Here is a 14,409-nt window from a genome sequence, read left to right on the forward strand (position 1 = left end):
AAGCAGTGGTATCAACGCAGAGTACTCATATTTATTTTTACGCGGAGATCTATTTTTATAAGAATAAACCTGGATACAAATCAGAGTAGCACATTTTTCCATAAAGTCTCGGAGTGCAAAGTACATAAAAATATTTTCTATTACTTGCTAATATTTTTTTATACGTACAGAAAATTGGATAAAATATTTACATTGCGTATATTACGTGCAGAAACTCATAGCAAAATTGTTTATGTCGGTATATAATTGATGTACGAAATAACGAAACGTTATATAAAGACAGTGCATTTATATATTTCTATTTAGATATTCACACATACATATATAGCTTATCAGGGACAGTCAGCAAATCGATTGCAACTGACCGATCCATCTCACAAAACAATATCGTGAAACAATTACTCCAAACTTTCAAATCCACATTGATTATATTTTAGTATTGTATACGTATACATATATATATATATATATATATATATATATATATATACATATATATATAATAGATTCAATTATTATTAAATAAGAATTAGCAAAATTAATTAAATTAGAATTTATCAATTTTTTAAATTAATATATTATTGGTTTCGAATTAATACAAATTCACCGTTATATAATGAAAATACGAGCCGTTGTGAGCAAACGTCAATAAATCACAAATATTATTACTTCAGAGAAGGCAATAATCGCTCCTGATTATATTACGCTCACGAAGTTGAAACTTATGACGATAATGAATTTTTTTCGTTTTCAGTACCACGTGCCGTCCAAGTGAGACGCGTTTTGCAATCACGTGTGATTCGCAATGATAACAAAACTGGGTAGAACTGGCTCTTTCAGGTGCATTGATCGTTCATCGGAAAATCGCAGACACGGTTACGACGGTTACGCAGTCGCAAAGCATGGCAGTCTATCTCAAGGTCGTCACTTAATCCAATATGCGACACTCGAGTCCCCGAGCCCGGGTCCGACCTCTAATGAGCCCGAGTTGATAACGTCAGCACGTGGTCTATCGTATATTTTTACGAATTATATGTATTGATATCGCAGAAAATTTCATTGAAATCTTTCGTACTCATCATACGGCTTCCTCATCTGTCTTATCTCATCAGATAGCTTATCGATATTGTATAATGAATAGCTGAACATGTTGGAAAATTCTTAATTGTACAGAAAAGTTTATTTTATTTTATGTAAAATATTTGTCAATAACAAAATTTTCAAATTGAAATTAAAGAATTTTCTATATAGTAATAATTTTGACAAAAAATATATGTTACTTTAGTCTTTGGCATAAAGCTAATAATTACATGAGAAAATAAACGCACATCATACTATTTGTCAAAATCTTATGTAGATGTGATTTTAATGATTTTAATAAAATTATTATATTAGAGTAAGATATTTCTTATAAATGAATATCTTATTTTTGTATAATTTATATTTTGTATATATCGTGCAGCATAATCTTCCAAATTCTTAAAGATTGGAATATTGTTAATGATTGTAAAATCTTTGAGACTAAAAATCTAACTAATTGAAGGAAAATATATAATTTATTTATTTAAAATATATAGTATATTTATCTAGCAATATTATAATTACTTACTATATATGCTTTTTTATTCTGTATTCTTTGTCATCCAGAATGTGGTGTTTATCTCACAGTACTGATAAAAATAAATTATTCAACGCTAACAATAAGCTGAAAATGTGCGAGATATGCATCTGATCATTGTTAGATATCCAAAGGACTGCTAATGAGACTGTAACAGACAATAAGCATACAAGTATAAATTAATGGCAACATATTGTTTTTTTTCAATTAATTTTATTTAAATCAATTTTATTTTGTGTTATTTGTAGATTATTTTTGTTCCTCGAAAAATTCAATCTTTGAAAATTAGTGAGTCACAACGAATGCTAACATTTAATTAAAACTAAAAATCGACTTTAAATTTGTCAAAAAATCGAAGCGTCTTTTCTATCTCAATCGCTTCGTAGATTCTATTCTAAATTTGATTGTAAGGCCAATGTCAAGTATAATTTGAATTGTATCAAGATGTTACGCTCAAACCAAGCTCGGATTGAAAGATCAAAGTAGTCGTATCTATCCGTGATTTGTTCTCCAACGCATACAGAGAGAAGATGTATCGCTGTTGGTGATATGTGCACGAGTCAAAAAGGAACACTTCTCGAAAGTAACGATTCGTTACTTTTTCGTTATGTTTTTGTTTTCTGTAGTGCTAAAATAAGCTATTAGATTATAAAATTATTTAGTAATCAATATTAAATGTAATAATCTAAGTTACAATTGAAAATTCTAAATTAGTCTCTATATAGCAAGCGTTTTTTATATTAAACTTATTTAACGATTCTAGATTTTTTATGTTAATATCTTTACTTTTTAATACACTTATCTTTATAGAAATTTAAATTGTAATTTACAAATTTCAATTTTGTCGAAAATTTTTATCAAACACTGTTTTTAAATATTGATAATATTATTAAGAGTGTATTCCAATATTCACTGCCAGTATTGTAAAATCTATAATTTTTACGTTACTATAGATTTTCAGTACTGACAGTGACTATCAGAATGCAGCCTATGATAGAAGATTACAAAATATTTTTCAAAAAATACATCTATCTATTGAACAGATATAAGATAACAAAGAACCAAAAAGTAACGATAAAAGTAATGGCTAATTCGTTACCGTAACTGTAAAAATATAACGATGTTACCGTTACCGTTACAAACAGAAAAAAAGTAACGATCGTTACCGAAAAAAAGTAACCGTAACGGTAACGACGTTACAAGTAACGCGTTACTTCCCAACCCTGAGCGTGTGGTACCGACGTACCACGTGCGTGTAGGCGAGAGACAGCTGATTTTAGCATCGCCTTATCCGCACGCGCGCGCGCGCTTTTCTCACAAATGTATAAATACACTCTGCTTTTTTGACGTTACCCCATTGAACCCTGGCGCGATCCTCCGCAACGCGATGGCCGTAAGCCAGGATTACGCAAGAGACGCGTCCCGTTGACCTCCTTCTTCAGAGAGAATTGACCTTGCATTTTGCATTTCGTTTTTTGTTCTTGACAGGAACGCGTAATCTCGTCCGCCGCCGCTTTAAAGGACTAAAACAGCTTGTGCCCTGAAAATAGGTGAAGACTCGGGATATTCGTGCAACTTCACGCAATCACGTGGTCGTAATTGGTTATCATTTATAAATTGGCAACAATGAATCGATACAGATTCAAACTTTTGGAATCTTGCTAATGAATAAATAGAAAATAAATATTAACTTTAATTTTTTTAATGTAATATCTAAAGTTTATATATTATACTTCAAATTATATAAAAGTTGTACTAAAATTCTTACTCTAATAGTTGTCTAATAATGTACTACTTAGGTTCTTAGATTGTGCAAAACTAATTATAATTAACTTGTCAAGAATACAAGAGAAGCTATCACCGAGATCTATCGATTATGATTGCTAAGACTGTTAATTTTTATTAGCCCTTTCAATTGATATATTCATTAAATTAATCTTCAGTGTTCATCGTAACGTCATTACATATTGTATTATAAAATTATTCGACAAAATATTCTTTCTTCTCAATCCTCATTACTTTTCCAGCATATATATGTATATACTTTTAATAATATTTTATTAAACGAAAGAAAGAATTGAAGAAGCGATAAATCGCGATTTATTTATTTATTACGCGCATTCCAAAGTCAATTTTCCCGCCATCGGAGGAAGTTCGAAATTTCGAATATCCGCGACACCGATCGCGGCCGCGATAGGCCGGCCACGGCCGGACGGGACGTCGTCGCGGCGCGAGAAGGGGCGGCTTTCGAACGCAGAATTTGCGCGGATCGCGAAAAGATCGGGCGGACGTGAAAGGTACGTAACGCAGCGTATCGCCAATAGATCGACCGTGAAAAGATAAAGGTTGCGAATTCGGGCGGAAGCCCAACCCGAGTGTCACGGCGCCGTGTGTCACGACCCCGAGACGCGGTACGCGCGATGACGTGCGGTAGCGATTTCGTAGTTGCGCAGATAGATACACGTGACATGCGCGGCTATTCTTAGCGAAGAGTCCGTTCGCTCATGACGAGCGATCTCCGCCTCGCTCACTCGTCGTCCGGCGCGCGTCCGAAACGCTTAGACATCAGGAGTCTCTCCTCTCTCTCTCTCTATCCTTCACGTTACCCGTATTTCACCGACACACACGCACCCATCACCTTACGATGTCTGGTCTCGCGGATCCCGTGGCGTTCGCAAAGGATTTTATCGCCGGCGGTGTGGCCGCGGCGATTTCCAAGACTGCCGTCGCGCCCATCGAGCGCGTCAAGTTGTTGCTGCAGGTACAGCACATCTCCAAGCAGATAGCCGAGGATCAACGTTACAAGGGTAAGCGTGTCTCTTGTCTATATATCTCTCTTTTTTGTTTCTTGTCCCGTGTCCTAGAGAATCATGCGAAAAGTACTGGCCGCGTCTTACGCACACGGTAACGACAAGGCAGGAGTAATGTGAGAGAGACGAAGCATGACCATACCGCGCGGATCGTCTTCCGGAGAACCCGGTACCGTTAATGTGACATGGCGGAATGGCATGAATGGCAACCCCACGGAACATGTGACAGTAGCCAGTAATCTCGACCGTGCCATTGTTCCGAGGGTGTGCGAATACGAGCGAGTTACAGCGTGACTCGATAGAGGAGGGAAGAGATGATACGGCCATTATGTAATGCCATTAGAGGCAGCAACGGATGCCTCGCGTGTCCCGCGCGCGATAGCCTTGCGAGAGTATATATCGCGTCGGGAAATTTCGCGCATTTATGTAACGAAGGTCGAGCCCAAATTTCGGCGACTTACATAACTTACGTCGGCCACGCCGAGGCCGATCGCATATAGACACTCTTCGTCCTCGCGATGGATCGATATTTCAATAAAACTCATCGTCTCGAGCCAGATGGCAGCGCGTGGCTTCTCTCCTTCGTTCTCTTAACCCCGATCGATGACGGTACGGTCCAACATGGCCGCCCTTTCGTCGACCACGAGACTGGATTCTTCTGTCTACTTCCACGCGTCACGAATACATGCCGTCCATTAAGGTCTTAAGCTGATTCATTCGTGCCGAACAGGATACGCGTTATCGAGACGATCCCGTCTCGATATAAAAAAAGAAATGCTTAGGAAAATGTCATTATCTGTGAAATCCGCAGTACAATTTAATCGATACATTAAACAATTGCGATTATTGAATGAAATTGCTCGATGGAAAAAATCATAACTAGAACTACTTATCGATTCGCTGCAATAGTTTTAATTGTTAATTATTTATATATATGTATATAGCTAAAATGTGACTATTCGTCAATTTTTAGAGCCGGTATTAAATTTTAATATTATATAAAAAAATATCTCTTGCACACATTTCTATTTTCTAATATCTGAAATATTTAAATAATGCGAGAGTTAAAAACTAAAATATAAATTTCGTATGTGTTCATTTTTACATTATATGTTATATATATATATATTATATATTATTGTTATGTGTTATATATATTATATATTACTCTCTTTTTCTTTAGGTATGATCGATTGTTTTGTTCGCATCCCAAAAGAACAAGGATTTCTTAGTTACTGGCGTGGTAATTTTGCCAATGTGATCAGATATTTCCCAACGCAGGCTTTGAACTTTGCTTTTAAAGACAAGTATAAGCAGGTTTTTCTTGGTGGTGTTGATAAGAACACTCAGTTTATGCGATATTTCCTTGGGAATCTCGCATCTGGTGGTGCTGCAGGAGCTACATCTTTGTGCTTTGTCTATCCACTTGACTTTGCCAGAACTAGGTAAATTACTCAACGCATTTTAAATTGTATCAATACACTAACACAAAAATTATTATTAATCAATAAGTAATTAGTAATTTAGAGAGGTGAATTGTATAAATTTAATTTTATGAGTACTTTTTTTTTAGTCAAAATTTGAGTATTTAATAAATTTGAATATTAAATTTATATTGAATATTTAATGAAAAATAATATAACTTTTACATATTTATGTAAGTAAATTATATTAGAGTAAAATGTCATAAAAAATCAATATTATTAATTTGTTTTTATAGATAAATTTGTATATTTTCTAGCAATATATATATATTGATACTAAAAATTACTGTTTCACTGTCACATACTAGGTTGGCTGCTGATGTAGGCAAGGCTGGTGGCGAACGTGAGTTTTCAGGATTAGGAAACTGCTTAACTAAGATCTTCAAAGCTGATGGTCTCATCGGTCTATACCGTGGCTTTGGTGTCTCGGTGCAGGGTATCATTATTTACCGTGCGTCTTACTTTGGTTTCTATGACACTGCCCGTGGTATGTTGCCAGACCCCAAGAAGACTCCATTCCTTGTCTCATGGGGTATTGCCCAGGTGAGAAGATGACTAATTTTGTTCTTCGTGTAGATTCGTGCAGTTTTATCGAACTGTCTCGCTTATTCGTTAAAATCTGTTGCAGACCGTAACTACTGTAGCGGGTATTGTGTCCTATCCCTTTGATACAGTACGTAGACGTATGATGATGCAGTCTGGCCGTGCCAAGTCTGATATTCTGTATAAAAACACTCTCCACTGTTGGGCCACTATTTATAAATCGGAGGGTGGTAATGCTTTCTTCAAGGGCGCATTCTCCAACGTTCTCCGTGGTACCGGCGGTGCGCTCGTACTCGTATTGTATGATGAGATCAAGAATCTTCTTTAAAGCGCTAAAACGATCCTCGTCTCATTACTTTCACAATCACAAACATCGTCATTATTATCCATACCATCCGATTTGATAGCGATTCCCAGAGACAGAAGACTTGCTGTCGGTAACATGAACGAGTAATTCAGGCCGAGGACGTTCGACGTAGCAGCTTGTAAAATGCATGAAACTCGGCAAAAATTGTAAACGTAAAAAGATAGAAGAGAATCTGCTTAACTTATTGCCGGATTCAGTATTTTCTTGCAGCGGTTGACATTACGCGTATTTTCATATTCTATTATCGTAAAAATGACGAAGAGACAAATATAATCGCGGAGGTATCGCAAACACCTGTTACCTGGAAAACGTTCCACACATGCGCGTTGAAATAAATAGACCGGTCAGAATATTAAGTATTGAAAGTAATAATTTCCTAGAGAATCGAGTCAGCGCACGCGAAATCGATGAGAGAGGGGGACGCGCGACGAAATATCACGATGGCGGGGCGCGTAGCCTGGGCCGCCCCCCGCCCTTATTCTCGGCCCGTTGTAGATAATTCATAATTCATAATTAATAAAATATCATTTTAATGGTATCAGCCAGTCTATTAAATTTTGATGGACGATAATTTAATTTCGCACTCCAGACAATTATGTATAAGATGAAGAACGGTTACTCAGAATGTATGCATCTAATCTGTTCATGTTAGGATGCATGCAGGGAAAGCAGCAAATCAATAAAAACAATATAAAATTTCATACATATGGAAATTTTCATTTTACCCTGTCAATAACAAAAATTTATTTGAAAACTGAATTTAAAATCTCTTTCTTTTCATACAATATATCTAAATCGAATTATTTAGCTAATTTAATTATTTTAGTAAAAATTAAATTTTTTAAATTATAATTATTTATATTAAATATCTTGTTTTTATCAGTTATTAATTTCAATTAGCTTAAATGATTCAACATGCTCTTAATATTTTTGTCAATTTCTTTCTTATTTTAAAAATTTGAGAAAGGATTTTATATATATTGAATATAACTTCTCAATTTTGATATATAAATCTTATTGATATATGTATGATACATTAAACACGTTCATGTATTATTTTGTCTCAAAACATTTATCATCTGATCAAGAAAAGAGTATGTGCTTTTGGCAATTATTTATTGATTTACTGAGTAATTAGATTGTCACTTTCTTTTGTATAAAACTTTATGCAATGCTTTACATATATGTAATTGAGCACTCTTAACGTAATCAGACAGCATATACGAGTTATATTTATGTAAACTAGAAATATACAATCAATTATACTGTATGCTTACTGATATTGTTTTATATTTATAGGAGGTAAATTTTATATATATGTATATACTTTTGTTTTTGTACAAAAATTTCTATCTGACAACTGACATCCTAAAACAGGAGTGACAAAAAGAATATGGAACAGGACATATATGATTGTTTTATGTACAAGTTTTAAACAAAAATGTCTTAATATCTTTAAAGTTAACATTTAAATTATATAATTATCATACAGTTGTCCTATTGGAATCACCTGCTATTATGTCCAAAATTCGACTAATACCAGGCATATTCAATACAGTTCCCAATAGAGGTACCCTTCGTAGGAAATTTATTGCTACTGGTAGAAAGCCACTGGAATAAAAAAAGAAATATATAATAAATTATATTTTTATAGAAATAGCTCTTGTGTATAGTCTAGTGTCAAATTTATTAAAATGCATCACACTTACCTAAATAGCAATACGAAACCATAAGTTTCTAAAATCATTCCCACAAGAGGCCAGCCCATAAGTACTACAAAAACGCCTCCTAGGAATGAGGCACTGGCTTTCATTTTATGTCTTTGAAAGAAAAAATTTAAAGTTCTCCATGGCCCGATTACACACGCGAGTCCCGATATAAACAATAGCTATAAAGAACAATTTAAAAAGAAGTCAATCTAACTGTAGGATTTGTACAAACAAATAGCAAGAGTATAATCTTACATTTCCAATAGCAAGTAAACCCTTATCGAAGAGTAATAGTACACCAAGGAATAGAAAAGAAATACCAAATCCTGCCAATCCTACCCCGATTTCTGAAACACATTCCTTATTGTAAAATCAATAGCATTTAATTGTTATTTCAGATATTCGCCGGTTATTGTTACAAGTCGATCAATATTGGTTCGTGAATTTTTGCACTCACTTTGTGTATCCGTGATTTCGAACATTATTTACAAATTGTTTTTCGTGAAAAACGTGTCTGATACAACTGATTTTATTTGTTTGCATGTACTGCATACATATGAACGTAGAAAAACTTAACCTATATCCACGTCATTGGTTATGATGGAACACAAATTCCCTCTACACATGGATTATTATGGAGCTTCGTCAGCTGTTTCGTGAACGCCCTTTGTATATATACATACACGAATAAAAATTTATCAGATCATTATCTTTTAATAGTTTATATTTTACTCATCATACTTATCTCACTAAAATCTCTCTGAAATCATACAAAATCATTTTTTAAATCTATAATATGACCAGAATCAATTAAAATTTAAGTTTTAATTATCAATCCTGATTATTCGAATTTTAATCGTTTCGACTCATTTCGATTGATCTCGATCCTTTTATCTATGCATATGTCAAATTATAAAACAATTTTCAATCAAATTGTATTTTCTTTATTATAAGGTAATAAAGAATATACAATAAAGAATATATACAATGATACACATTTATTAAATATAATTACAAAAAGATATTATACAATATAATATAAAAAATATAATTTTTACAATAAGGATTATAATAAGATAATATACATTGCTAGCTATTAAAATTGCAACATTACACACACACACACATGCATATATACACTAAATATATACACTAATTATATATATATACATATTCTTTTTACACATGTTTTTTCTGTAAAAATTATGTATGTGTTGCCTTTAATACGTATATTTTTAATTTCTTTTGCGACAATTTACTGTCATTGCCATTTCCATAATTTGAATATTAGTAGGAATTGCCAAGAAATGACGGACCAATCAGAAGTTGCTATTGTATCACCTGTATCTTCAGGCTGCATTCCGATATTCATTACCAGTACTGAAAATCTATAGTGTACGTGATGTAAACTATAGATTTTCAATGCTGGCAGTGAATATCGGAACACAGCCGATAATTCTTATTAAGCTGCGTTCGAGAACGTCACCCGCGTACACTCGATATCATAGTTTACGTGACGTAAACTGTAATATCGGGTGCACCCGGGTGATGTTCTCGAACGCAGCCAGAGGGACAAAAGTGCGCTCCCCAGCGCTCCCTAAATCCTGAACCCCGAACGCAGCCTTCAGAACACGAGATACGAGGACGCAGCGCACGATTGAGTCGCGAACGTTTCGCGTGATACGCAAACTGGATTTGAAGGTCCTCGTGGCAGTTGCTCCGTAAAAAGATCGATCGGATTAAACGATTTACGAAATATTTATGTAAAAACGCAATCGTACACATGGTCTCGGTGATGCAGCCATATATGGTGAGTTCGATGGCGTATTGGATTTGGATTCGTACGGGGCCTCCGGTAAACGGTCGTTTGACATTCCAACAGATCTCGTAGAAATCTATTATTACTATTACTCGTAAGGTAAAATTACATCACGATCTTTTCACGATCTTACAGGACATCGAGAGTTCAAGGAGTTATATCGATGAACTATATTCACCAGATCCGCAGAAATGTCTGGAGGCGATTATGTGAGTGTAAATTGTATTTAACCTTAAAGATGTAACATAATTTGTTTCCTTCGATCAAAAATTCTCTTGCCTAATATATAAAAATTGTATTAACTTTTAACACATGGACATTTTCTCTTTTTTCTCAGTTGTCTCAAGAACTCAGTGATTGGCAGCAACAGACAAAAAGGTTCGGTTATAGCTCAAGGTGTGGTGCCTCGACTTTTGCAACTGCTCGGAGATACATCTGGTACCATAAGCGATCGTGTAAGATTAGAATCTGCGGTAACGTTAGGCTCTTTAGCCAAAGGCACAGACCAGCACGTATTGGCGCTTGTAGATTTAGGTGTAGTTCCATTGCTTCTTCAAGTCTTGCTTTCCGCGCCGATTCCTGAGATCTCTATGGATGGCAAAACAAAGATATTGGACCAATTGAACGAAGCCTGTTTGCGATGTCTACGTACAGTGTTCCAGCATGCAGCAGCGCCAGTTCATTCGATTTACCAAGATCCTGCATTAGTACCACGATTGTTGTCCTTAGCAAGTCGATCAGTTACTTGTCAAGTCTGTGTCGCGACGATTTTGACTACAGCATGTAAGGTAAAAAGATAACATAAAACTTGTGAAGCAAAAGAAAATATTACAGTCACAAGGAAACTAATTTGCAAAATTGCTTATTAGACAACAGAGGAACAAAACGCTTTATCCAAAGGCGGAGCAGTAGAAACGTTGGCGATGCAATTGGATTCTCCTCTGTCCGACATTCAATTACCAGCTCTGGCCTGCTTAGCAAACATGTGTTACCAGAATCATATGGTATCCGTTATGGTCGCATCAGCCAGCACAAACACTACCGTCCATGGTAGATTGGTACCCGTGGCATTAGGTCAATTAATGGGACGTGAAAAGAGCTCGTTGATTCAGCTCGAAGCGGCAAGATGCATTGCGTACATGCATAGAGCTGGCGCATTGCCATCTACCGATCCGCGAGTGGTGTATCGCGCATTACCGTGTCTTGTTCGATTATGTCATAGAGACCGACCACCGCGCGAGAGAGTCGCCGCGGCCGAGACACTTGCGTATCTTACCGAAGTTGACACAGATCTGCAGCGTTTAGCATCTATCAGTAATCATCTGATACCGACACTGGCAGAGCTACTAAGACCACATCCACAAGTAATCCACAATTATACTATAATATATATTATTTTTATAATGGTGTTCATGTAAAAATATGTACGATATTTTTTTTGTTCCAGGTTCAGGATGCAACATTAACGCAAGATATGCGACAAGCCGCGTTTAGAGCATTCGCATCTCTCGGTGCTAACGATGAAGACATTCGAAAGCGTATTATTGAAACAGAAAGTCTTATGGAACAAGTTGTCTCTGGTCTTCAGGATCCCGGCGGATCCCGCGTTCGTTTAGCCGCGGTTAGATGTTTGCATTCTCTTTCGAGGAGTGTGCAACAGCTTCGCACTACCTTTCAGGATCATGCAGTGTGGAGGCCGCTTATGCAGTTGTTACATGGAGCAGACAAGGGGTTGGAGGGTAAAATATGATAATACATTTACAATAAGCATATTACAGATTATACTATAATAGACATTGACAGACATTAATGAACATGTATCTTGCATGCATATATTGCATGTAAGATACAACATAGTATATTTAGTCTTAAATTTCGAACTAACAATTTAATCAAAAAGAAAGAAAAAACCCAATATTGAAAAGAGGTATTTATGTACATTGTAAATTATTCTTTCTTTATTCTATATAAGAGCCAAGAGAATTGTAGTTGAATAAAAATACACGTATCAAAAAAGTTCGTCACCTTTTAAATTTTTTTGTTGAAAGTGGTCATATTAACATTTTGCAAAGAAGCAAGCAATCTAGTGCAAGTATTTCCAGGTATAGCAAAATTGATATGATATGTGAATTTAGAATGGGGCGACGTATTTTTTTTTATGCATGTAGATGAAAATAATGAATAAACCTATTCTCTTTTCTCTATCTGCATTGTAAGATCATTTTTTCAAAAAAAGAAAAGGAATAAAGAAATCAATGCTTATAATTAGCTGTTATTATTAGTATTCAATCGCCGACTATGAGTTACTATTAACATTGTTATAATTATTGTACTATAGGTAGAGGCGAAGGTGAAGGTGATTTATTAACTGTTGCCTCGAGTACTTTATGTAATTTACTATTGGAGTTTAGTCCGAGCAAAGAACCAATTCTCGAATCCGGCGGAGTAGAGTTGTTGTGTTCTCTCACTAAACGACCCGAATCGGCACTCCGACTGAATGGTATTTGGGCCCTAATGAATGTGGCTTTTCAAGCGGAGCAACGTGTAAAGTCGCAAATACTCTCGTGCCTGGGCACCGATCAGATTTTTCGCCTTCTGGCCGATCCAGAGTTGAGCGTATTGATGAAAACGCTGGGGCTGTTACGAAACTTGCTCTCTACTAAGGCTCACATAGATCGTATAATGGGCGAGCATGCCACTCACGTCATGCAAGCGGTTATCTTAGTACTGGAAGATCCGGAACATCCAGCGGATGTCAAGGAGCAAGCGCTTTGCATTTTAGCAAATGTCGCTGATGGTGACCGAGCTAGAGATCACATTATGGCTAATGATGACGTGCTTAAGAAACTCATGGATTATATGGTTCGTATAATGTATTGTTATTATAATATTCTAATATTTTATTGCTTCCATTAATAAAACTTCTTTTTGGATTCTACGAATAAGCCGGCGTTGCTCATATTTATGGACAGTTGTTTTATTAATAGGGTGGAATAACATAAAAACAATTTTGCTTTGATTGCCATAAACTCGGTAATACCAAATGTGTGTACTAAATCAATGAAAAACATTCGCATTTTATCTATTAATTTAACTTGAATATTCTATCTATTAATTTAATAATTATCTCTTGAATATCGATTTCGATTGTACATGTATGTGTGTGTGTGTGTAATTTTTTATAGTATATGTACAATATGTATATTTTATATAGATGCATAGCAATGTGAAACTACAAGTCGCAGCGATTTTTTGTGTATGTAACCTAGTCTGGAGAGACGAACCTGGTTCTGCGCAACGGCAAGCACGTCTAAGAGAATTAGGAATTTATCGTATTTTGCAACAACTACGTCACACAAAAGATACTCAATTGTTGGACAAGTATGAATGATAAATATTATGCCCTATCTATTATTGTCTCTTACTATAAACGCATGTTAACAAATCTCATTATTATTTTCATTTCAGAGTCAAGACTGCTCTAGCGCAATTTTACGAGCCTTGAAACATATTTCTGATGAAGATTAGATCTCGGATGATTTCAAGTATCTTTTTTATATTTGAAATATATTACGACTTTAACATTAATACTGTGATTACCTCGGTTGATGATGTATAAGTACTTGAAAGTTATAAACAAGATTGAACAAATTGATATTTCTGAGCCTATGCCTGTAACTCTGTCTGTAATATTTATTTAATTTAATACAAAAAGGAACATGAAAAAATATATAAAATTTTTTTGTCTTTATTGAAAAAGATGTGTTTAATATCTATTAATTTAAAATATTAGTTTACAAGCAGAGGCTTCAGAGAGAAAGAGAGAGAGAGAGAGATGTTATGGATTGATACACAATAAGGAAAAAAGTTAAGAGAATAAATAAAATCATGAAAAAAATTTGAAATAAACAGAAAATATATATATTTATGTAGTATACTTTCATTCCTTTGTGTGGATATGTCTATTAGAACACTATAAAGAAATCCATAATAAATTTATTTATAATAAAGATTTTGTAATATATATTTGAAAGAAAAAAAAAATATATATATATATAT

At 34.9% G+C, this 14,409-nt stretch overlaps 3 protein-coding genes and 1 long non-coding RNA gene across 6 annotated transcripts; 2 read left to right on the forward strand and 2 right to left on the reverse strand.

Annotated features, from left to right (window-relative positions):
* Positions 1 to 516: 516 nt before the first annotated feature.
* Positions 517 to 5,057, reverse strand: LOC138940098 (uncharacterized). 3 transcript variants are annotated; one of them, XR_011447946.1, is made up of 4 exons: positions 4,899 to 5,057; positions 2,972 to 3,158; positions 1,610 to 1,766; positions 517 to 1,141 (listed from the first exon to the last, which is right to left on the reverse strand). It is a non-coding gene; the product is annotated as an uncharacterized lncRNA (long non-coding RNA). The 3 variants fall into 3 exon arrangements; XR_011447944.1 differs by having other exon boundaries at positions 4,890 to 5,057; XR_011447945.1 differs by having other exon boundaries at positions 517 to 1,160; positions 4,890 to 5,057.
* Ant (ADP/ATP translocase) lies at positions 4,136 to 7,525 on the forward strand. Its single transcript, XM_070308639.1, has 4 exons — positions 4,136 to 4,425; positions 5,612 to 5,873; positions 6,221 to 6,455; positions 6,541 to 7,525. The coding sequence occupies exons 1-4, from the start codon at positions 4,263 to 4,265 to the stop codon at positions 6,781 to 6,783; spliced, it is 903 nt and encodes a 300-aa protein (XP_070164740.1). The 5' UTR covers positions 4,136 to 4,262; the 3' UTR covers positions 6,784 to 7,525.
* Positions 7,526 to 7,890: 365 nt separating this feature from the next.
* Positions 7,891 to 9,241, reverse strand: LOC138940166 (vesicle transport protein GOT1B). The gene is made up of 4 exons (XM_070308752.1): positions 8,989 to 9,241; positions 8,787 to 8,878; positions 8,532 to 8,710; positions 7,891 to 8,433 (listed from the first exon to the last, which is right to left on the reverse strand). Exons 1-4 carry the CDS (start codon positions 9,011 to 9,013, stop codon positions 8,307 to 8,309), a joined length of 423 nt encoding a protein of 140 aa, XP_070164853.1. The 5' UTR covers positions 9,014 to 9,241; the 3' UTR covers positions 7,891 to 8,306.
* Positions 9,242 to 9,984: 743 nt separating this feature from the next.
* LOC138940158 (armadillo repeat-containing protein 8) lies at positions 9,985 to 14,333 on the forward strand. The gene is made up of 8 exons (XM_070308740.1): positions 9,985 to 10,341; positions 10,486 to 10,559; positions 10,688 to 11,138; positions 11,220 to 11,714; positions 11,798 to 12,089; positions 12,689 to 13,212; positions 13,565 to 13,731; positions 13,819 to 14,333. The coding sequence occupies exons 1-8, from the start codon at positions 10,315 to 10,317 to the stop codon at positions 13,853 to 13,855; spliced, it is 2,067 nt and encodes a 688-aa protein (XP_070164841.1). The 5' UTR covers positions 9,985 to 10,314; the 3' UTR covers positions 13,856 to 14,333.
* Positions 14,334 to 14,409: the final 76 nt, after the last annotated feature.

This window comes from Polyergus mexicanus, unplaced genomic scaffold (genome assembly GCF_030449975.1).
Source record: "Polyergus mexicanus isolate NDT 795.1 unplaced genomic scaffold, iyPolMexi1.0 SCAF_16, whole genome shotgun sequence".
Classification (NCBI taxonomy): domain Eukaryota; kingdom Metazoa; phylum Arthropoda; class Insecta; order Hymenoptera; family Formicidae; genus Polyergus; species Polyergus mexicanus.

What these genes read in the sequence shown, in the direction of transcription:
- Ant (XM_070308639.1), top strand. Translation starts at nt 4,263, where the DNA reads ATGTCTGGTCTCGCGGATCCCGTGGCGTTCGCAAAGGATTTTATCGCC. An exon ending in CTTGACTTTGCCAGAACTAG is followed by an intron (nt 5,874 to 6,220) that starts GTAAATTACTCA and finishes GTCACATACTAG; the next exon opens with GTTGGCTGCTGATGTAGGCA. An exon ending in TCTCATGGGGTATTGCCCAG is followed by an intron (nt 6,456 to 6,540) that starts GTGAGAAGATGA and finishes AATCTGTTGCAG; the next exon opens with ACCGTAACTACTGTAGCGGG.
- LOC138940166 (XM_070308752.1), bottom strand. Translation starts at nt 9,013, where the DNA reads ATGTTCGAAATCACGGATACACAAA. An exon ending in CGAAATCACGGATACACAAA is followed by an intron (nt 8,879 to 8,988) that starts GTGAGTGCAAAA and finishes AATGTGTTTCAG; the next exon opens with AAATCGGGGTAGGATTGGCA. An exon ending in GTTTACTTGCTATTGGAAAT is followed by an intron (nt 8,711 to 8,786) that starts GTAAGATTATAC and finishes TGTTCTTTATAG; the next exon opens with CTATTGTTTATATCGGGACT.
- LOC138940158 (XM_070308740.1), top strand. Translation starts at nt 10,315, where the DNA reads ATGGTCTCGGTGATGCAGCCATATATG. An exon ending in AGCAGACAAGGGGTTGGAGG is followed by an intron (nt 12,090 to 12,688) that starts GTAAAATATGAT and finishes ATTGTACTATAG; the next exon opens with GTAGAGGCGAAGGTGAAGGT. An exon ending in AGAAACTCATGGATTATATG is followed by an intron (nt 13,213 to 13,564) that starts GTTCGTATAATG and finishes TATTTTATATAG; the next exon opens with ATGCATAGCAATGTGAAACT.